Source organism: Chamaea fasciata, unplaced genomic scaffold (assembly GCF_029207755.1).
Source record: "Chamaea fasciata isolate MVZ Bird 193981 ecotype frontalis unplaced genomic scaffold, bChaFas1.0.hap1 SCAF_5, whole genome shotgun sequence".
Lineage (NCBI taxonomy): Eukaryota > Metazoa > Chordata > Aves > Passeriformes > Sylviidae > Chamaea > Chamaea fasciata.
In genome coordinates this window covers 9,827,445-9,852,457 of record NW_027094090.1, presented here as the reverse complement: position 1 = coordinate 9,852,457, position 25,013 = coordinate 9,827,445, and the positions used below count along the sequence as shown (strand labels likewise).

The window sequence follows — 25,013 nt, the reverse complement described above, 5'->3', positions numbered from 1 at the left end:
ATTCTGAGGAATTTTGATCTCAGATTAGACTCACAGATTGCAGTGCTGAAGGTGCTCAGATTTTAGGCACCTGAGATAAAAACTGAGATCTTGAAAGAGTTCACTGAAGTTGAAACTTGGAAGAAGATAAAACTCTGGAAATATCTGAGATTTCACCATAAATATTCTCTAGGTATCTCACACCCCATGTGCTCTGCCAATCCAGCTGTGACCGGGGCAGGTCTCAGTTCAGCCTGTGCCCGGAGACTGAGCAAAGCTGCTGCCACCCCTCCACCACTCCTGGGTCCACTCAATGGCCTGACCTTCACAGTGACACGTGTCCTTGTGTCCTTCTGCTCACTGAGACAGTATCTGATTACGTGCTGAATTTAACCACGCTTGATTTAATTTGTCTTGTGCAAATTATAATTAGTAAAGCTGAGTAAGAGGTTTTTTATATCACATTCAAATCTCAGGAGGAAACCCTGGTATTTTTCACAGGACACAATAATTAATTTTTTTTTTTCTTTTACCTCAGTGCCCATATCATGCTACATTATACATTTACTTAGAAAAAAGAGAAATAGTGAAGAGTATTAAGGTTACCGATATAACCTCAAAAAGAAAGAGAGCAAACATTAGAAAGTGTACTTATGTCTTCAGATCTCTAGAATTTGTCACAGAAACTGTAAAGAATAGGCAAAGCTTCTCCATGTCAAAAAAAAAAAATCCACAATTTTGAGGTATTCTTCACTGTAACAACAACTGTTAGAAACTGCCATTGGACTACTTAAACTGCCAGGATGATACTTAATTTTGTGAAGAAAAGTTAAGAATATATTTCAAGTACTAATTGTACTTTGTAGAATTAAATGCCAAAAGTGGTTGAATGTGTGAAGTTAACTGTAATAGAGCCCAAAAAATGATGAGAAATACAAGTCAGACAAACATACACCAAACCAAAATCTACAGAGCTGTCTGTTCTTCTGAAAGAGTGCAATAGACTCCACGAATAACTTCTGTATGAAGACATCCTCCGGCTCAGTGGCCTGCAGTCAAACACCAATCTCTGTTGGACATGCAGATTATTGTTAGTGTAACAATGGAATTTTGGCACTTTGCCTACTGATAAGGATAGTTGTTTTTGGTTTTGTTTCTGTTTGTTTTGTTGTTTTTTGGGTTTTTTTTTTACAAGTTGTTTTCTATTTTGGAGACTTTTTAAATTTACTTTATTTTTTTTAAACTAAGAAATTTAAATGGGGCAAACAGTGAAGCATTTTTTGGATTGCAAAGCATCAAAGACCAAATACTTCATGCAGGAATGAAAAACTAGTGATTAAAAATTCCAAGTTGCAAAACCACATTGATACTATTCTCTGGTATAGTTTTCTACATCACAGACTGTCATTTTAGTTAGTCAAGCTGAAAAATTATCCTCAAGAATGATATTTTGATCCACAGGAAAACCTAGGACTTTATGTACTTGCATGTGTGACAAATGACCAGGAAAGAAAATCATGAGGGGGCTCTTCTGGAGGTGCCAAATTTGAAACAACCAGCTACATATGTAAAGTAGTAGGAATAATCATCCACTTTATTCTTCCTCCAGTCCTCTAAGCCAAAATCAAGGAAGACAGAGGTAACCCCGAAAAACAAAAATAATTTAAATCCATCTTAATTTTGGTAAATAAATTCTTCCAAAAAAAGTCCAGGAAGCTGCTAATTTTCTCATCACAATAACTTCCTCAAAGTATAAGCAACTTCTGTTCTTAAGGCAAAATACAAGTGATTACAAAGCAGATTTCCAGGTGGGAAAATGAAATTAATTTGTTAGCAACTAATTAACCTCTATATCACACTATCTGATCAGTTTAATTAAAGCAGCAAAGTATGTTTATTATAATTTATTCTCCATTATTTTTTTTAGTTGATGAAAGAATATAATAAAAAAAAAATTAAATTGTCTGAAATGATTGCATATTATCTAGATCATGAATAGAGCAACCAGTAGAGTACAGGAGCCTAATTAAACAATCTGGACATAAGTTTCCTTTGGATTCACAAGAAATTGACATTCTGAATTCATACTTATGTAGGTGCTAGGATGTAATGAACCTCTTGCACCATCATAGCTGAATATAGAAAATATGCCAGTCCTCCAACTCCAACAAATCTTCAGAAGCCTTTGAGAAAATTATTCTCTACAAAGCAAACGGCAAACATCCCCAAAAAAATGTGTCTGAATTTGTTAGATTTTTTTCTGCGTTTAATCCATTGCAACCAACAAAAAAGACCATGTTTAGCAATGCTGCAATCAGTTGTTACAAAAAGGAATAAAATTTTAGGGCTACGACAAAATTCAAGAGGGAAACTTCTTGGTGATCCATAAGAGTGGCTGAAGTACATATACCTCAAGGTTTATCTTCACCAAAAAAAAAAAAAATATTGTATCACAAGGAATACATCACACAAAGTCACTGCAACTAAATTCTAAGCAATAATATCCAAATAACATTAATGTCTTTTAAGAATCTCACTGGAATAGAAAAATGCCAACAATTTTCATGACTTCCCTTAAACTGAAACAGCAGAAAGCCTTATACAGAGTTTCATTTTTGTAATGTAAAACTAAAATATAAGAAGATTTTAGGATATTTCTACAGGGTATTACAATACTGTGTAACAAAAAAAAAAGAATTTTCATATAAAAATTATGAAAGTACGATCCAAAATTTGGATCACATTTGACAATCCTGACACTGACCTGTAAATCTGGTGATTTCTAATATTTTTAAAAGCATTGATTTCTTTCCCTGTCTGGATCAATTCTTCACTGAGTTTACTGAATAACTTAAAATGTGTCCTTAAACCCCAGAGAGTTATTTAAAAAAAAAAAATCCCTGAAAATATTTCTATAACTCATCTTACACAATTTGCATGAAAATTTGGAAAAAACCCCATCTCTCCATGTCCTCCTAAATGTGAAAAGTACCTTTACAAAAGGTAATAAAGTTCAAAACATGTCAGGCTATGTTTTCAGATTGCTTTGGCTTACCCATGTAACAAATGTCTGGCATGTTGACTGGTAATTGTTTTAATAGGTCTCTTATAAAGACAAATCTTTCTTAAGACTTTAATCTAAATTATGTTTCCTCTATCTCTGATGTCTTAGAAAGAAGGCAACTCCGGACAGCAGTTATCAGGCTCTAAGAATTATCCCAAGCTCACCTAATTAATAAAGAACAGCGGGAATAATAATTTAATTATGCAGCTTTGGCAGCTGTTTTGTGCATGTCTTGCACTCAATCACTGCAATAAAGCGAAGCTTCAGGAGCACACCTTATTTCAGAAGAAGCTCAGTAGCATGAGACAAGCCAGCAGCTGGAAAATATTCCTTTTGCTATTTAGTATGAAATGATGCAGACTCTTCCCGCTAATCACAACAGGCAAAAGATTTTATCAAAAATAATTAGAACAAAATTACTTTTCTTCTTAATTATTGATGTTACACTGGTAGGCTGGAAGTCATGCAGAAGAGAAAAAGATTTAGGAGTTCTATCAACATCTTGCTATTATGTTTCTCATTCTCCATCTTAACAACTACACTAAATGAAAAGGGTTTGTGTTTCCTCACGTGGATCACAACGGGAGTTTTTCACTCATCAGGTATTTGGTGCTTATGCCACAAACTGCAAAGAAATGCAGAGAAACCTTTGAAAGCCAGACTGACGGCCGCTGGCTGTCAGCGAGATAGAGAGAACAGCAATCTTTCCTTGGGAACAATCCTGAGCTTTAACAACTCAGAGAAGGAATCATCTAGCTATGCATTTGCACATCCTTCTTGTTCAAAAACTGCACACAATTCAAAAAATACTTTAAGTTTTATGTAGATGAATCTTATTCTAGGCAGAGATTTGTTTAAGTTTACGGCATTTTAGCATTCCCATCAGAATCTATGGTAACACATGTAAGTTTGGGCCCTTACACTGTATTATTCACTTCCAAATTCTCATACAAATCAGCACTTTGAAATTCAACTCTTTTTTTAAAATTCAGGGTGGACAGACAGATGTATCACAGAAGTGTGAAAATGTGAAGAAAGAGACAATGTGAGAAATTCTGAACAAGCAAAAAATAGCACTCTCATAAAAAAAAATGAAAAGAAGCTGGTATTTGTTAAAACAGACAGTCAGAAAGAAAGGCTCATGCAATCCTAATCAAGAAGGTTACTGAAGAAAGAGCTTAGCACTGGGAGAGCACAGAAGAGAGTATGAAGTAAATTGCAAAGTATGTATTATACTGGTTTTAGTTTGAGGAAATGCATCATTTTGATCCCTGAAATTTATGCTGTGTTGCTTGAGACTATCTCAGCTCAGCTCTTCACAGCAGCATTACACACTACTACAGAAGCGTGAACTGAGATTGCAGAAAGCACAAGAGGGAGAAACTACAAATGTTTAAAAAGGGATAATGGAAGATGGGAAACAGGCTGATGAGGAAAGAAGAAGAAATGCTGTAAAAAAGGGTGAAGTGTCTTGTCAAGGATGATGCCATGTTCACACCCACATAAGACATAGCAATGAAAACTGGGGAGAAAGGCAGGGGACTATTGCAGCAAAGCAGTTCATTCCAAACTGTTCCCATCAATGACCTCTTTGGCAACAGCCAAAACTTCCTGGGCCTCTTTCCCCTCCCTTCCCTCCCATTCCCTCTTCTCATTTTACACAGTTCGTGTTACAAACTTTACAATCCACCTTGCTAGAGATTGTTTTCTTTTGGTTTCACTTTAGGAAGTTCACTGAACATGACGGGCTGACAACTCTTACAGCTCCAGAAAACTATATGAGCAGTAACCATCTAAATTAGCCACTCTTTGCCTGGAAAAGTCCTCCAAAATTATTTCAGCAGCTAATGTACTACAAATACCTCTAAAGACTTGCCCAATGATCTAATGCTTTTATCAGCATTGTGCTAAACCCCTCTATCCTGATGAGATCAGCACAGTCTCCGTGATATTTGGACACAGTGAACTAAAAATCACAGGCAAAAGTAAACCATGGGTTCCCGCACAGAGGGAGCATTAGCCAACTTTACAAATTGACCCCAAGGGCCAGGACTTCTCTTCTGCGGTAAGCCACAAAGACACTGTTCACACTGAATATGAAATATTCCTGGGGTTTAAAACATGAAAGAGGTAAAATTTCAAAAGTATGGGCACGTACTAGTTTAACCACTTGTGAACTGTGTTCAGAAAGTATCTGAGCCCCCCGGTGAGTCCTTTGTAGACCTCCAAAACAAGAGACTCAGCTAAAAGTGTGTTGCTCTTCATAGACATAAGTATGCAAACACTATTAGGGGATCTCTTTGAGCCTGAATGCATGTAGATACATATATAAATGCATGTGTAAGTATAAACACAGAGGAAAATTTATACTATTGATGTCTGCATATAAATAGCTTCCACCCATTTAAGCAGGACCAGCACAACTTTAAAATTTGTCTGAGTCTCAAAATGTCACCTAAATGTTCATGAACACTGAGCAATAGGGAAAAGCATAGTAATATCTCAAAAATCTGTAAGCTTTAATTCATTATCTTCAAGCAATAAAAACTATTTTCTCTTTTATATTAAAACATTTAAAGCTCTTGAAAATATAGAATTGTAGAGCTCATTAAGAGATAAAATAATTTCATTAACTCAGTTGTATTTATCTTAATATTTTCTTATCAGTATAGAGATGACATGAGCTGAATGAATTAGATGCATCCTATTCTTGACAAACATGTACAAGTTCAATTAGATATATTTTACTACTACATGTAGCAACTTCAGTGAATTATTATTGAATCAGTAAAACCTACTTTTGTCAATTTGTAAAGGAAGTTCTGTCCCTGTTGATGTCATAGTTTTTTTTCATAAAAACAGCATTCATAGTTCACAATCATGGCCTAGTTCATAATATTGTAAATATTTTCACAGAAATAGTGGGGTGTTTCCCTACTGCTGTTGGTTGAATGTCGGAATAACTTACTAAATTGATGGATTATTCCTTTCAATTTTCAAAGTTAATTTATCTGTAACTGCTATGTATCTATTGCGATAAATAAAACTTGTTTTCCCTTGAACAATATTTCCTCTTGGTGCTTATTCTTGACACAGGATACCTACTGATGTGTAACTATGGGACTTTTTAGGATAGAGCATGCTTTATTCTTCACAGAGAGTATGATGTCTGTGTTTCAAAATAAAACACAGATCAATCCTGAACACTCTTTGCTTTCATCTATATCGTGCTTGTTACAGCTGCCCCCAAGACACCTAAACAATGTCACATTCCGTGGCACAGCATGCACCAGGAACCATTCTCAACTCAGCTGGCAGGTCTCTAGGCGGTAATACCCTGTCTGGCTTTCTGCATGCCTCCAACATCATCTCAGCAGGTTTTGTATGCTCACATACTCTTATATGCCCTGATGTAATTAATGTAGACCCAAAACATTAGAGATAAAGAGAGAATGGAAGTATTTGGAACTAAATCACCCATTTGTTGTGATCCCTATAATAAAGGAAATAAGGTCAACCATCAGCAGAAGAAATGGCAGCCATCACTTGGGATTAATAAATACATTAATATCATGGCTTTGAAAAAACTTCAGTCTTAATCCAGCTTTTTTTGTTTGTTGGTTGGTTTGGTTTGGTTTGGTTTGGTTTGATTTGGTTTTTTTTGCTGGTATCTTTCACCAAAAGTGAAAAGAAACCAAACAATCCTTTTTTGCACCAAAAGAGCTTTAGCAAAAAAATATTTGCAAATACTATTAAAATAAAACTGAAATGTTCTATCTGAAAGGTGGGGAAGTGACTTCATCTATGAGCATTTTAGAATAATTTAAGTCTAAAGGTCATTTAAACTATGATGCCCATTGGAAATTAGATAAAATTAGACTTGCGTACATGGAGAATATTCAGTCTGGTAGAAAACTTTTGCTGGAAGTTTTCTCTGTGTAGGGGAAAACCTCACAGACAAAGAACAAGAATTTTTATGAGGTGAAAACACCATAATTTTGAGCAATCACAAAAAAATATCAACTGAGACAACCTTCTTAGTTCTATTCTACTCCTGTGTAACTCTTAAGAAATGCAAAACTGAAGTTATCCTCTGGAGAAGTGATAATGCCCAAAGGAATAAGACAATCCTACCTGAATTAATAATTCATCAGGGATTATTCACCCATTTTTAAAAGCAAGGATCTGGTCTGGCCATTTTCACATTTATTCTCACATATTCAAGGAATTTACAATTCACAGTATTTCAGCGCAATATAATTTGTGACTAACAAAAGGGAAAATTAAAACAGAATGATAGTTGATTCTATAGACTCATAAATCACAGTCACAGAGCGTGCCCAGAATTCTCAAGATTTGTTAAATCCTAATATCCCTTCAATGAGACCTAGAGTTGTTTGTGTATTTATTCAAAGAGTTCGTATGTGCTCATAGCATCAATTAACTGGGAAAAAAAAAGAAAGCAAATGCTTAACAGTTGCATTTCTGGTCAAATCAGGTAGAATTTTTAAGCATTTCTTTGCATGTTAGAACATGTTAGGATATTGCTAATTTTGAAGAAATTCTCTACTCTGCGTTATGTGCATCTCTTGCTTTGTGGCCAAGTCTACAGAGATATCTGGCACAACTTCAATCACACATCATCATTTGCAGGACATAAAAGAGACACACTTTCACCTTTTGTTTAAATTCTAATGAGAATTACACTATACTCAGGAGATGGAAAGCTAAGAATTCCCAAATCTCCTGAGCAAAATGCAGCTCTTAATAATAGGAATGTCTTGGGCTCTCAGAGCATTGAAGGTCTATGCAAAATGAAATACCTATTAAAATTTCTACAGTATTGCAACTGCAAAAGAGTGCAGACATCAAACATTTTCTGTTCACATCTACTGCACAAGCCTCTGTTCTAGGAAGAGGGCTTCTTGAAGTGTAGAGGTCTACAAACTTTTAAATATGGAAACTTTCCAACTCCCCTGTTAGGTCTTTTTCTAAAGGTAATGAGCTTTGACAAAGATAACCTGAATTTACATCTAATATCTTACAGGAATCCTGGGACAAAAGGAGAAGCTAAAATATCAGGCCTGCATGACACCTCTGGTTTTGTCATTTGAAAAAAAGTAGAAGTAAATGAAATTAAGAAATGGTCAAATATCTCCACCTCCAAAAATCCAAACCATTCAGCTCAGACTTTCAGAAAAGCTCTATTTTTAAAAGGAAATGGCACATGTAGAATTCCATATATTCACAGTATTTGCTCTTTCTGATGGGAAGTATTTCAAAAACATTTGGGTCTAATTTCCTTTAAAAAAACCTCCAAGATTTGCTATTATGAATGGCATTCCTTCTCTGAAGTAAGAACCAAACCTTCATAACATTTTCTGAATTTCTCAAACTTAGAAGTCTGCCTCCATTATAAAAAGCCATATTTGAGCCTTATACCACTGATTAATTTCCTGTGCATATTCAATCAGGCTTTATTTTAGCTTAAATTAAAAAACAAAAACAAAACAGAAAACAAAACACCTCTCTCTTCCAATTTGTAAATATTGACAGTAAAGTTACATTGGTTAATACTCCTATTTCCAAAACATTGGCACATTTCCTAAATTCAGTGTAAAAAGGGTCCGAATAATATGTGACAGAAAACAGGAAAGTGTATTTCCCTGGAGAAAGTGAGGAAACTAGTCAGATCCTAGTAATAGTGGCAAGGAAAAATCACAGAAAAAAGATATGGTTAGTTTTGAAATGAAAGTTTTTGACAAAAAATCTTACAGACAAAATAAACAGCACCCTTGAAGTCCATTTCTAATTGCTTTTACTGATTCACCAAAGGTAGTAAAGCAGTGCTACGAATTACGTATTCCAGACTAACATGAGAAACTGAATTTGAGGGTGAAAGGTAACATCAAAAACCCAGTTATCTTCATCTGTTCCACAAATTCAATGAACTCTTAGAAAATGTGCACAATAGGAGCCTGCAAAAGCTTTTCTTAGAATATTGTACTTCTCAGTTCTAAAGTGAAGGACCTACATGGTGTTAATAAATTGAGTACAATAGTATATCTTGCTTTTAATAAGGTGTTTGTTCTGAAATCACATTAAAAGCTTCATTCAAAATGAAGGTGATAATGCATACGTATGGCAGCTTAATAATGGAAATCACACCTTTCTTTCTTTTCTTCTTACCAAGATCCTTCCCTCCACCTCTTTCAGAAGCTGCACATTTTTTAAATGAGTTGCCTGGTCAATAAGTAAAAAGTGTATTAGAAGTCTTTAACATATTTGATTTTTCAGATAAAATGGAATGCTTGAAAGCCCTCAACAATGATCGAAGGTGTTTCTTTGCTTTACTTTAAAAGCTTTTTTGGCAAGTTTCCAACCAGTGAAGCACTTCACTGCACAGATAAGATCCTGGCAATGATTTATATTATAAAGTTACACTCCTTTACTGAAGATGGTAAATAACCAGTATCTGAAAACCAAAAGCTATCTCCTCTATAGCTATACATTTAAAATCCATGCATATATATAATGCTAATTCTGCTTGTACTGCTACCACTGTCTTCCTCATCAACTTTCTAATTAGTTTAAAATTCCTGAAGTGTGGAAAAAAAAAATAAAGGATTACCAGTATGATTAATGACACTAACACCCATTGGTGTAATTCTCATACAGGATCATATCAGATATATAATGGAACAGAAGCATGGAAGAGCTGTCGTAAGGCAGCCTATATTTTAGAGGAAAATCAAAGATTTCTAGACTGAAAGACTCACCTGAGAGACTCTAGGAAGTTACAAAACTCCATGCAAAGTAGCATACAACAGTACTCTTAAGATGATTTCTAATGACTTGGATTTTTTTTTTAATTGCCTTTAAGATGTTTTTGTTTTATTTAACTAGTGAGTGCTAGATATTTGTAAATAGAAGTGTGCTAGAAGGCACATTGAGACTTTTTGAAATAAGAATCCAAACATTATGGGACAGGATGCTGGGGACAGACAGGTAAACAGAGGGATCTTGTTCCCAGGAGGGAATGCCAGACAAATTCTGCACTAATCTGGTGAGGCTTATGCCACGTCTCCAAAGAAGCTTCAGCATGGACACATTCACAGTGGATTTCCTCACTTACATGAAATTCTCCTTACTGATGATAGAGATCCCGAGAAGCTGAAGTCAGTGTGTTCCAAAAGCGCTAACTATTGTGTCTCCTGTCTCACTTCAACAAACATTATAGAGAACTGCAGAAATGCTTTTTCTTGCAACATTCACAGCAAACCTCCATGACTCAAAAATGTATAAGTGATTTGATAAACATTAAATAAACATCAGAAGAACCCTTAAATCCACCCAATTTTAGTAAATATGATGTATCCTTACTTCCTCTTTACCTCACCTTCTTATTATTCCCAGTGTACACACACAGAACCTCATCCCCTGGGTAGAAAGATGTGCAAGTACAATCACTGGTATTGCATTCCTTACAGTGAGATGGGGCGTATTTAATTTAAATTATACACAAACGAAGGCTACAGGTCACAGAAGAGGTAGCACACCGCCCTTCAGAAAATAAAATATTATCCTCCCTCGAAGCTTGACCATCTGCCAATTTAAATCTGTCAATGTAAATTGATCGTTTGGATGGGGTTTTTTTTGAACTCACAGAGGCTTTTAGAAATATGAGGCATTATCCAAAATGAATCAAAATTAATGGAAGATTTATTTCACTGAGTTTTGGATCAAAGCACTGTGTGAAGATACAGACAGCTTTGACACTTTGCCTGTGATAAGTGTTATAACTGTCATAAAATTATAAAGTATATATGACTTACTCGGAAAGGATCCCACACCTACTTTGCACCTGTGAGGACCAGTTCCCTGTACTGCAGGTCTGGTGCCAAATCTCAACAGTATCATTTCTCACAGATGTTCTTTGCACAAAAGAGAATTATCAGAGGTACAAGCCATGAGAGAGCTGTATAGTCTCTCTGAAGAGAAGAGAGAAAAAACATACTAGTTTGTTTTCTTCACAGTTTTCCTTCTTTTAAGAGAAAAAATATGTTTATAATGAAAGCATGCAAAGGCTGAAAGCTTAATGGTTGATTTGTTTGTTTGTTTTCCAGCTGAGGCTTTTAAGAGACAGTGTTTTAGCATTGTTGTAACATCCACAAGAAATTACAGACAGTCCTGAAAATCTTCAAACCCCAAGATACAATAGAGACACCTACTACAGCTCTGCTCTTGCAGGTCACTGCTTGGATCAACTCTGGCAAAAAGAAACCTGTTTTACTTTAGTTATTCTTTTCATCTTCTGCTTCTTTGCTGAGCAACTTTTCACTACAGCTTTATGCAGCCAAAATTTCTACTAGAAAAAGGTAAACAAACAAACCATAATTCCAAAGTAATATTCTCAAAGTAATGACCTTTTGTCATTATTTTTAAGTCTGGTTGGTACATGAACACCAGTCTACATATTATCATCGAAGAAAATGCTGTCTCAAAATTACTAAGATGTAGAAAAACATCACTTATACAGAATAATATAAAATTACACTACTGGTTAAAGGATGAAGCATATTGAAAGATTTTTTCTTGTGGCATTTTTAAATGATAATTAATTCCTAAAAGTCTGAGTTTTAATTCTCGTATAAATAAGTGGATTTTAATAGGCCATCCATACAGAGTCCCCTTTTAAAATACCAATGAGATATCCCTTATGTTTATACATGTGTAAGTACAATTAATACAGCAACCCAACTGGAAACAAAATTGCTTTAGTTAACCAACCATTACAAGGCAATCAAGTGTGGTATCAAATGTAATTGTAGAAGATTCATTTGGGGAATAACAGCAATTAATTCATTCAGAATTCTCCCTTCCTTTTTTCATTTTTTTCATGTGTCTCTATGCCAGAAAAATAATTGGACAATCACAAATGTCAAACCATCCCCCTTTAAATCTGTAGTGTACAAGAAATTTCAAACCGACAAGGCTCTTTCATTTAAATATATTGGTTTGTACCTGTGAGTTGTAGCTGCTTTAATCTAAAATATTCAAGCAGGTTAATTCCTCCAGCAGTACAGGCAGCTGGGGAATTGGGCAGTACAAATGGAGTAGGAAACAGAGAATGGGATTTCCTTATTTGCCTGGAGCTAAGCACTTTTGATTTGCCTTCATAAACTTCACAAATATTCTCTTAGTACCTAATAGTTTACTAACAGGCAAGTATTATTTTTGGGCCATACGAACAAACTGCAGTTCAACTGTTTTAACCAACTTTGTGCTTCATCAGGACATAACACATCACAATTCCATATTTCTTTTTTTCCCTTTTTACTTAGAAGATATTTGTTATTCTTAATTACTATTCTTAATTAATAGTTTTGAATAACATTGTACATTTAGTAAATTAATTATTAATTTCCAAAATACTTTGATATTTAATTATCAGTTAAAAATACCCATAAACATCATGATATTTTTTTCTGTCACTTAGCTAAAATTAACAGTAAATATTTAAGATGCACGCTCTTAATTAATTAATTTTAGATTTTCAAAACGGATAACTGAGTTACATAGTGGGGGAGCAACTGGCTCACAGGTCAGGCACAAAGGTTGCAGTGAATGGTGGGACATCAGGCTGTGGACCTGTCACTGGTGGGGTTCCACTGGGCTCCATCCTCAGCCTGCTTCTCTTCAACACCTTCTTTAATGGCTTGGATGCAGGACTCAGAGGAATACTAAGTTAGTTTGCTGAAGACACTAAACTGGGAAGGAACTGTCTACTCCCTCAAAGGCAGAGAGGCCCTGCAGAGACACCTCGACACATTGATTAAGTTTAACAAGGGCAAGTTCCTGATTCTGCACCTGGGATGGGGCAACCTTGGTTGTGTGTATAGGCTGGAGAACAAGAGGCTGGAGAGCAGCTGTAGAAATGGACCTGAGGGTCCTGGTCCATGGGAAATTGAACATGAGCCAGCAGTGTCCTGGCAGCTGGGAGAGCAGGCCCAGCACTGCTCTGCACTGGGGCGGCCTCACCTCGAGTCCTGGCGGCAGTTTTGGGCACCACAGCACAAAAAAAAGACATTGAGATATTGGAGTATGTCCAAAGAAAAGTATGGGGAATCCTTATTGAGGAGCATCTGAGACCACTTGATTTATTCAGTCTGGAGGAGACTGAGGGGACACCTCAGTGTGGTCTTCAACAACATCATGAGGGGCAGCAGAGGGGCAGGCACTGATCTCTTCACGCTCATGATCCAGTGACAGCACCCAAGGAAACAACCTGAAGCAGTGTTGGGGGAAGTTTAGATTGGATATTAGGAACAGGTTTTTCCCCCAGAGACAGGATGAGCACTGGAACAGGCTCCCCAGGGAAATGGTCACAGAAGCAAGCTTGACAGAGTTTGGGAAATGCTTGGACAACACTGTAGGCATAGGGTGTGACTCTTGGGGTGTCCTGTGCAGGGTCAGGAGTAGGACTTTATGATCCTAATGGGTCCCTTCAAATTCAGCACAGTCCGTGATTCTATGAGACTGAAAGAGAATATGTTTAGATTAGGCAATAGGATGAAATTCTTTCCTGTGAAGGTGGTGAGGCACTGCCACACGTTTCCCAGAGAAGTTCCCTGGAAGTGTTCAAGGCCAGGCTGGATGAAGCTCTGAGCAATCTGGTCTAGTGGAAGGTGTCCCTGCCCATGGCAGGGCGGTCAGAACAAGGTGAGCTTTAAGGTCCCTTCTAATCCAAACCATGCTGTGATTCTGTGATTTATAAAAGATGCAAAAATTAAGGTTTTTGTTTTGTTTTTCATTGTCTGGTCTGCTTGAAGTAGTTGGAATTAATTTTCTTCCAAAATATTGGAAGAAATTATACTCTCATTCAATTAGAAATAGTACAGAAAAGGGATTTTAGTAGATGTGTATCCACATGTCTGTAAAGAGTTTAGTCTCCTAATGTCTCTTAACTATTTTTCTAAAAGACATGCATTTTTTTTTTCTTCAGATAATTTGGACAGTCTTTACACTAGATTATAAGGTGAAATTTAAAAAAAAAAAAAAAGTCTGTTGGAGTAAATCTTGTTTTTTTTCTCTGTAGTAGCTTATTTCAAGAGACCATATCTAAGATGCTGAATTTTTATTATACTGTGACATTAATCTGAAAATAAAACCCTTTAATGCTTGCACATTTCTTTTGTTGTCAACTGTGCAAAACTCATTCATATTTAGAATAAGGTGTTAGAACAGGCACCCTGGTGGTCTTTTGACTGACACATTCCTGTAGCTCTGCACAGACCTTGGTCTCACAGTCAGTCTTCTTTGCCCTTTTTTGTATATTGTTCCACTCAATTCAGCCCATACACACTTCCCCAGAGGGAATGCTTGTGATATTTTCCCCTTAAAACTCCATAGGCTATTATTTGGCTGCAATCTGACTGCCAAGGACAGTGCTGATCACAAGCTCATTAGAAGCAGAAATAGCTTGTCCCATGAGTTTCATTCTACAGTGACTCATGTGCAATGCTGCTGGAAGCTTTTTCATCACCCAAAACCAAATCCTGGATGAGAAATGAACCTCATGCAGCATGATATAGACCATTCATAATGCTATCAAAAGTACTTTAAGAACCTTGAACTGCAGAAAGTTTTACATGCTCTTTTCCATCACAGACATTAGGAGAATGAATCTTCCAGTGAAAATTAAGTTTATCAGAAAGATCTGTGTGCAAACTAATTTGAGCAGGCATTTCCTAAAAAGTAGGCCAGAAGAGAAGAAAGATTACTTGTGGCAAAAATGGAACAAATTAAATTATAAGAAGCTTAATACATTTATTTGAAATTTAATTGCATAACCTAACGTCAAGGTTATTATATGGTGCACACTGTTCTGATCCAAATTCAAAACAGTGAAGTACAATCTCAGTTTGCAGTTACTTTATTATAAATCCAACTGCATTTTTTTTAAATGCTGACCTTAGCCTCTGCCTGGACCACAACATTAATACAAAATCACATTTCCAAATCATTTTGAGATGTCTCCTTGGCAATGAACTCAGATAAAACCTGAAGCCTCTTTGGTATGACTGACTTCTACTGTGAAAAAAAAAAAAAAAGGTAAAGAGAAAAACAAAAGCTGAGGCAGTGTTGACATGATGCCAGAATGTAGCACAGAAGCAAAATTATTAGAATGAGATTCTGACTGTATTCACACAGTTCTGCACAGAGTCCATCAAGCCTGCAGGTTTTGTTTTCTAGTCACAAGAGAGACAGATTAGCAGAAAAGGTCGCTGCAGCCCTCTTGTTACCGCATCTCCATGGAATATGCATTCTTGTTTTACCGTGTGTTGGAAGCTGTGCCTGTGCAGAGAGCACACTTAAAAGCATTCAGACTGTGTCCAGACACTCTGTACTCCTGCAATCAGTCACTCCTCTCTGAATTACATGGCCTGACCTTGGGAGTTTTTTGTCTGTTTTCAGATCTCCAAGTGCCTAAGTAACACTGGATCAGAATGAACATTTCTGCTGGTTTTGACCGGGTTAGAACTAATTTTCTTCATTGTAGCTAGCACAATGAAGACTGGGCTATATTTTGGATTTGTGCTGGGAACACTGGATAATTCTGGTGTGGTTTTTTATTGCTGAGGAGTGTTTTAGCACAGCTGAGGCCTTTTGTGCTTTCCACACTGCCTCACCAGTGAGGAGCTGGGGGGCACAGCTTACCCCAGTAACCCAAGAGATATTCCATACCATGCAGCCCCATGTCCAATGTACAACACTGAAGGAAGAAGGCAAGGGCGGACTTTTGGAAGAATGGTGTTTGTCTTCACAACTAATCATTAAGTGCAAAGGAGCCCCACTTTCCTGCGGATGGATGAACACCTGCCTGCCCATGGGAAGTAGTGAAGGAATTCCTTTTTTGCTTTGTTTCTGCGTGCAACTTTTGCTTTACTTATGGAACTGTCTTTATGTCAACCCATAAGTTTTCTCACTTTTACTCTTGCAATTGTCTCTCCCATCCCGATTTAGTGAGTGAGCGGGTGCCTGTGCAGTGCTTACTTGTAGCTGGGGTTAAACCACAACAACATTCTTAGAAAACCATTGTGCATTTAACTGTGTGCCACTGTGATTCTTTGGGATGTCTAGGTTTGCAGCAGCATTTTGTAAAAGTACCATCTGCTTTTATGTCTGAAGGAACACCTAATAAAGGCATAATAAGTAACTTTGACTCAGCCTGGAACATAAATGAAAATTAAGAGGTTTATAATCATGCGGCACAATATTAATTTGGTCAGATTGGTAATAAAAAAATCTATATTGTACATTTTAAAATCATGTCACTTGCTTTTCAGTAAAGCCTGAAATGACTAAAGAAATAATTTAATATTTGACCAGGTTGGGGCCTCTTTCAGCAGTATACTCGAATATTGAAAGAAGAGATGAAGTTATTAAAATATGGAAAGGTATTTCAAAAAAAAGTCTATGACTTCCAAGTCATGCATAACCAAATCCTTCTGTATTTTTTCTTGTTTGTTTGTTTGTTTTCCCTTTACATAAGAAAAAGACAACTTGTAAAAACCTTTTCTGTGATTCTGTTTCAGTGTTTGGAATAAGCACACTTTTAACTGATAGCAACCATCACTCAGATGTCTTCTCTGTAATCATTCTTTGTCTACCAAAATAAACAGATGTCTTGTCTACAACTCAGACCTACATCACTGGGTCTGTGAAGCTCCCTGTGAGCTTCTAAAGGGAAAAGTTCACTTTATTCTCTAGACACCCAGACTGAGACTCTGTTTACTGAATTAAATAGCGTGCCTATTCACAGCCAGTAACCCCTTCTGTAGTAGATACATAAACAACATACTATAAGACTACAGTTAACATTTCAAAGAGGAAAAATCCAAAAAGGTTAAAAGGAGAAAAACTGAAGCTTACCCCAAACTCATCCCTCCACTGATGCGATGCTTGGTACTTCTCTGCTTCTTTAGCAAGGCGCTGAAGAACAAAGAGAGAGAGGACATAAATTTTAGATTTACTGATTCTTCACGTAGAAAAGTCTTTCTCTTTTACTTTTTTCCTATGCATGTTTTCTCTCTATAAATTTTATATCTATGCTTTTTGCATTTACTTGAAAAGTATGTATATTTGAGTCAAGGTAAACCATCTAATATAACAAATTCTATTTTCTGTATTATTTGATATTTAAGTACTGTAATGCATTAGAAAATTTAACCCTCACTCCAATATAATTTAAGAAGTTCTAGTTAAGTTCAAAATCCATCAATATCTTGCTGGAAATGCTCTCTCTTTATGCATACTACCTTGTCTTATGTGCATTAATTTAATCTACAATCTAATGACAAGTACATATTAAAATACTAAAACTCCATTTTATGGACATTTATTTCTCTTTTATATCATTTAGCTTCAATTATAGAAATTACTAACAGCCCTGTAATTATTACGGATGCATAAAAAGTCCCCAAAATTTGGGACTAGCCGGAGTCTGATCTCAAGCATTAAATTAGCAGCTGGAGAGTAACAGGCAGGTTCCTAGAGGGCATTTTTCCCATATTTAATACTTTGAATGAAATCCAGTCTTTTCACTTAGCCCCACAGGAAGCAAAGCACAGTGTATAAGAATTTGCTCTTTCAAATCAATCTCTTGTACAGACATATCCATTGGACTGGATGATATGTTCCTCCTCAGACAAAATCTGAAATCTTTGAAAAAAAGCTGCTTGGGCACAATTCTTAGGACTTTACTACAATTTTGCATATAGAGGTTGCCATGGTGATGCATGTTCTCCAGCTAAGCTGAGCACTGATCCCCCATCCCACGGATCCAACCCTCCCTAAAGCAAGCCAGCTCACTCAGAAGAAGCAGCTACCTGATGTGAATGTAGTTCATGTGGACTCAGTCATGTCCTAATTGCTGAATGACTTACTTTTGGAAGTCAATTATTTTACAGCCCAATAAAAAATTTAGCAACTGTTTTTAAGGAGTCATGGTCCCTTTCCAGCAGACATAGCCTGACTAGGTCCGCCAGGTAAGCAGAGATGAAAATGCTTACTGCATAACAATAAGTCTGATGACCCTTTTAATATTCAGACCAATCCCTACACAAGATGACCTGGTGTCTAAGTCACACTTTCAGCTGAGTCACCTTGTCAGTTCTTGCTAACACCAGAAGGAGTATGATCACCAAGTCAGTGAAAGCTGGAATTCCAGACATGGTGCTGTCAGAACCTCACCTCAAACCTGTCCCAGACTGCAAGTGCCTGTGCTACCTCATCCTCTGAGGGCAACCCCTCTCCCTGCCCTAGCAGCTACCACATTGATTGACGCATAAATAAGAACTTTGGATCTTCTCCTTATTTTTAGGTTTGAAATCATTCTTTAAAACCAGAAAAAAACTCAAAAAATGTGTGCTCTACCGCCATAAAATGTGTCACCACTCAATTGTTCTGTTGTAAATAAAACAATTGTTTTACTGCAAATAAATAATTTGTAAATTCAAATTATTCTTAGCTAACAGAAAGCTACCAACACCTTACAGGCACTGCTTACTGGAGTGTTACTGTGTTACATCCACAGTAACCAAGCATCATGTTAACCGAAGAAAAACTGATATAATTTCATACATTAGACTGGAAAAAAGCACAGTCCAACTCTCTCTTGACTGCACTGGACAAACATCTACAGCATTTTCATTTTTTTGGTAACATACTAGAACAACTTTTCCATCTAATTCATTCACTCAATCTAGCCCATTCTGCATCTAAATTTGTATTTTCTCTGATAAATTCAAGATTATTAAGTAATATTTCAGCAGATTGTAGCAAAACAAGATACAACACCTACTACATGTGTAAATAGCTGCAGTTAACACTACCCTCAGATTTCCTTCCCACTCTGCTCCGTTGCCTTAAGGTACTCTGAGAACCACAAAAGACAGCAAATCCCAAATGCACAAAATGATAGGTGGATTATGGAGAGAAATCTATACTAATCATTAACACTACTAAGAATTTTCCATTGAAAGAACTGCAGCCATGCTTGAAGTTCCTCACCTCTACTTGGAGATTTCTTAGCTAATCAGCCCTGTAAAATGAAAATGCTTAAAGCAAATTAAAAAAAAAAAAAAAAAAAAAGTTGTTTGGGTTGCTTCCTCGTCTCAAATTAAGGAAAAAAATAATATCCCTCACAAAATAGATATTGTATTCTTACTCTCCTTTAGAATTTTTGGTCAGGTTTCAGTTAGAACACATCCTAACTGCCCAAGTAACCTTCTAAAATAACCACAAAATAACTACATACAATATCTACAACACTTTACACCTAAAAATGCCTCCAAAATGAGAGGCAAACATTCGGGGCATGTGTACAGAGCTCTGTTAGAGGTAATCAAGCTCATACAAAAGTCCAAGCAAAGTGTTTAAGAAACAGTAATAACCAAAGAGAAAACAGTTGTTCTTTGACTCCTAGAGCCCCAAACCAAACACCATAATGGAAGTTATGACAACAAGAAAACTACGCACACAGGTTCCAGAAACTAGCTAAGACACCTTTTTGATTTCTTCATCACGGCTTAGATGAAGAATTTTTGCATTTTGCTCTATGGTCCAAAAGTCAGTATTTTCTGCTGTTGTTCCAGTTATTTGATCAATTTTTAAAAATTTTATTTGCAATGTTTTCAATACTTTAGCTGGAATGTATATTTAGAATTTACTTCATATTACCCTGTGTCAACACTCTTTGGGCCAAAAATAGCCGGGCAGTTAAGCAAACTCAATACTTGTGCCTTTTATTGTGACACAAGGAGAGACTAATTTTTCATCTCTCGAAGAAATCATGCCTGCTTCCTTTTGAGGTATGCAAATGCCAGGTCTGGCCTCCCCTGTCTTGATGGAAGAGTCACTGGAGAACGCTGACAGAGAAGTTGCACAACAGCCGGCTGACACCTGGCGCTTCCCATTTTCCCTCTCATGACAAGGAGGGTTTAATAAGGCAACAGCTTCTTTAACACCACGACACACTGCAGCTCCCTACAGGTTTCTCCAGTAAATACTAAAATTCTGAGATATAAGTTTTCATGCGTAAGAAAATAGGAAGAAATGGTTTAAAACAACATTCTTGTAAATTAGCTTATAATAATTTCTTCCTCCATGCCCTCTGTATTGTTTGCTGTGCTGATGTTTTCCAGCCTTGAATGAAGCTCTATTTAACAAAATCTTTTTGGATACAGAGTAGGAAAAGCAGAGCAACACTAAAACTGGAAAAAGAAACAAAACTTATGTAACACAAGTGTTCTGGTTTACTACAATGTATTTAAAGGACCCTACTTGGTGCAGTATGCTAGAGAAGTCAGATTTACTCTCAAATAGTAAATAAATTGAGAAACCACGACCAGGGAGAGAGGGCCGCAAAGGCTAACAGAATGCTATAGCATCTATCCGTGCCCTTTGGAGGATGCGTGACAGCTGTGTGGTGGTGCTTTTTAAGTAAGGGATCAGAGGAGCTGATGCCAGATTTAGCCAGTGTGATTGACACCCTAGCTGATGTCAAATTTAAGATGCTTGGAAACACTTTGATTAAACACACAAATGTTTAATAAATGTTCCTATAATAAACAATTACTTCTATCTCTCTCTTTTTTTTTCTTTTAAAGTTTTTTTAATTTTTGAGAACTGTCTTCTCTCCCTCTTTTTTTTTTTCCCCCCCCTTAGTTGGGGGCAGTATGCATTATTTTCAGGAATTTCCAGAATAATTAGCTCATAATTTAAAATAATTATTTGAAAATCAGTCACTGCTCACAAATACGTACTTTTAATCAAACTTTGAAAGGAGTTCATGAGGTACCTTCTACTAGATTTCCTTATATCTTTCAAAAATAAAGATTTCCTCCAAAGGAAGACAGCTATTGAAAAGCTTGATAAGGTGCAAGTGTTAATTCACTCCACCAGCCTATGAATCTTTCTTTAACTTTTAAAGGGATTATAAAAGATTATGCATACACAAAAACACAGACACGTAAGAGAAAAGCAAAACAATAACTAAAAAGATCCAAAGCCCAGCTGCCTGTCAATCTCAAAACCCTCTATTTTCGAAGGTCTTGTCCCCAGTTTCGAAGTTCATGTTACTATCTCTGAAAGGCAGCCTTTGATGCAGCACAGACTGCAAGAATCTTTATCTGATCTGTAAAGATCAACTCCCTAGAAGGACTATTCATCTTCCAGCCTTCATTTTTTTAAACGTATATGTCATATTTTTATCTTGTCCTTGCCAGCACAGAATTCTATCAGCAAATGGCCCTATTAGATTTATATTCAGTACAATGAAGATTTTTTGTGTGCTTTCCACGTTCCATTTAAGTGTTCTATTTGAAAATAATATTCAACTACTTCTTTATATATTAGGCTACTATAAAATGTGTAATCTTAAGAGTTAATAATATCAGTAGCCTCACAAACATTCTAAAACAAAAAATCCAAGGATTTTTTAGGTTATTTTAAGAAAATAAGTACCGTGGTAAATGATGTCAATATCAAGCTTATAAAGAACAACACAGATTACACAATGACCTTTAAGTCCTGATTGTAAAATATTATCTAAATATTTAAACTTGCTCTTGCATGAACAGCACAAAAGCCACAAGAAGTATGTGATAAAATGGTATAATACATTGTTTTCATATATGTGTCTGAAATACAAATAGTTTTCTCCCACAGTTGGTTATGAATTGGATATTAATTACAAGATAAGGAAGAGGCTTTGTAAGACTCATATATTGGCGCCTGAAGTGTCAATGCAAGACTGATACTGTTATTTCACTACAGGTTTAACATAGACTGTCAAAGTCTAAAGGATTACATTCTCATCTCAGTAAGCTGTTACATTCCTTATTAAACCAAATTAGAACTATTCTATCTTGATTCTAGTATCTTTACATGCCTGTCATATGTTGCATTTTCCCAGGAATTCTTGGTAATGAATTACCCAAATACCCAATTCAATAACTGTACACAATTGTAGAATAAACCCACCAAGTTTGTCACACAGAGAGTGTGAGTTCAACAAAACCCTGTAAACTGGAAGGTCAGTGACCCAAAAGTGAGTATAGATGCACTAAAAATAGCAAGACCATAATGGTCATTTAAACACATCTGGATTTATTTTGTCTTATTTCCATAATTCCAGTGGGGAAAAGGAAAAGTTAATAGGGCCTGACTACCCTTTTACATGTTTGTAAAGGTATTTCCTATAAGATCTTTCTAACAAGTGGGCATTGAAAATAATTACCACCACAAAAGCTGACCTAGATTATGAAGATGAGGCATGTGAGTTTGGATAAGGCAGTCCCAACCATAAAACAATGTTTTAGACTGAACCAATGTCATGCCTAATTCTCCTGATTTAAATTGTAACCACAAGTTTCAATGTTTCCTCTTTCATGCAAATTTGTTTGCTTTTAAAAATATTGTGATTTCTAACACTGAAGCACAAAATTTTCCACAATAATTCCTATTTCCCTATGTCAAATAAGGACTTTTTTTTCCTAAGGTTTGCTGTATTCCGTGATATAAAGGCCATAATCTTCATCATAAGTGTAACTAGAACTTTAAACATATTTTTAAGATTTCTTTTTTTTTTTTTTTTTAATATAGTGACTAAACATAGGTTTTTGCTGACCTACAGCTTGGTTATATTTTAGGTATTTACACTGCAGAGTCACAGCTTCTCTTTACTGTGACATCTGCTGTGCCACATGATGGAAATGTGATCTGTGCTCTGTTAATAAGGATATCTGAAGCATATAAGGTCACAGAAAGACTGTGTTTATAATTGGTCTCCTACATTCTATACAGAATTTCTATGTTGCACTTCTCAGCTACTCTCTGGGGACAGTTTCACTTCTGTCATCTAAGGCAGCAGTTGAGTCACATTCATATGGAAAAAGGGTATACCAGGGGTCTGCTGACATTGTAATACTTATGAAAGCAGTCTTCATATAAAATTACTGGCCTTAATATATATATTAAGATAAGTGGGAGTTAGCACAATTTTTTGAAAATCTAATGTTACTATATTCTGGACAACACTTCAAAGTAATACCTCAATCCTTGTCTTCCACTTTATAAACAATTAAAGCAACCTAAAATGCTACATTTATTTTCCTTTTCTAATTAAGCTGTAGATTGAAAACCTCAACTTTAATTAAACAGTAAGCATAAAATTACTTTCCACAGTTAGTATGTTTTTCCAGTTTGTCTGTTTTTCTAATGCATTTCAGGACATTTCTACTTTATTCATATGAAAAGTAATTCTATTTCAGACCTTCTTAATCAGTTTTTATAACAAGATGACCTCATATCCTAAGCAAGAATGTCGTCTTGGGTAAAGGTAATCTAATGGAAAAAAGTTATTATCACCTGCCATGTATTTAGAAGATAGTGCTTTAAAGATTTTCAGTATCTATTAATAGAGTAAAAGTGATTTTTTTTCATTCAAGACAACCTTTATTCCTATGGTTTACTTAAATGAAAGAAGGGGAAAAAAAGGCTGATTCTCTACAGAGAACTTTTACCCTTCTTCATGATCTTCTAACTTCAAAGCAAACCAAGCCACTGGTCTAAATAAGATTACAAATCAATAGGAAATCAAATCTGAACTAGAGTACTTGAGATTATAATATTGCAGGTGAAGTTAATGCTGACATAATTAATCACATTTATTTTAACAGGGAAAACTGAAATCGGGATGCTATAAATAAACACATCCCACATGTGCTTCTGACATCTAAAGCATCATGTGCAATCACCTGTCACTGTCAAAAGTGTCACATTAGAAAAGTAAAAAAGGATAAAGCCCAAAGAACATTTGTCACAATAACACTTCTCCATTACATAAAAGCAGCCCTTCCCTAAAACATGAACTAGAAATAGCTCTTCTCTTCTATTTGTTCCTTTCTTTTAATGTATTTAAGAATTTCCCTAACACTAGCAAGTTAAGAAAAAGAGAAGGAAAATGCGGCACAGTGGCAGTATGTAAAGGCCTCAGAGAGCTGAAAGTCTCTCAAATATAGCATACTATATTAGAATTCTCAATTAAGTTTTAGAAAGAATATAAAATCATTCAACAGTAGTACAGATATTGTCAAACATTTTTTGTTTACATCCTGAAAACAAACCATGGAAGAACTGGAGACATGTACACCACTGATAGTCATTGCTGGAGAATAAATAATTAAATAAGAAAATAATGAAATAAGCTAAACCCCATACATTTAAACTTCTGGAAAATTAGTATAGCTGGATGTGCACTTAGATGAGTGCACAGCCTGCAGGAGTTGCAGGGGGATGTTGTCAAATAGTAGTTTGTAGCTTTCTGAAAACTTATTTCAGCTTTTTTTCCAATGTCCATAACCCTTACTAGAACTAGCAAGACCACTGGCACCAGATGAAAAGAAACCTTACATGAGCAGTCAAAGGAAAAATGAACCACAGGTCCAGAGGCATCACCAGAAAGCAGATCAAGTATAGCCACCATGAAGAATGTAGGGAACACAAAATTGTCTTCTCTGACTGGAGAACTGAGTCCAGTCCATGAGGCATGAAATATTACTTGTGTGAAATACCTTACACACTTAATATGGTGCAGTAGGGGTGTACAAATTAATTGTATTTAGCTAAAAACAAACAGCAAAAAGGAGTGTCGCAGATTCACATCCGAAGGTAGAGAAGCAGGATTTCCACATTTATAGGGAGAGGGAAGGAGGAAGCAAGTTCAGTTCCCAAGCCAGAGTATATTTCTAGGATGTCTGCAATGAGGAGATTTGAGAAGCTGGGCAATATTATGACAGCTTGATACTGCCAGAAATGTTTCAGTAGACAAGGGAGTACGATAGAGACAACTGTGGATAAAGGCATGAGAAAAACTATTAGAAGAGTAAGATATTCTGTCAAATGC

The 25,013-nt window shown here is 36.0% G+C and overlaps 1 protein-coding gene across 5 annotated transcripts in view; it reads right to left on the bottom strand.

The window, feature by feature from the left end:
• CACNA2D1 (calcium voltage-gated channel auxiliary subunit alpha2delta 1) overlaps positions 1-25,013 on the bottom strand; it is a 373,282-nt gene that overhangs the window by 179,044 nt on the left and 169,225 nt on the right. For all 5 annotated transcript variants that reach the window (XM_066182787.1, XM_066182788.1, XM_066182784.1 and 2 more), the window contains exon 4: positions 16,979-17,038. In XM_066182787.1, coding sequence (XP_066038884.1) covers positions 16,979-17,038 — 60 coding nt within the window. The remainder of the gene's footprint in view (positions 1-16,978; positions 17,039-25,013) is intronic.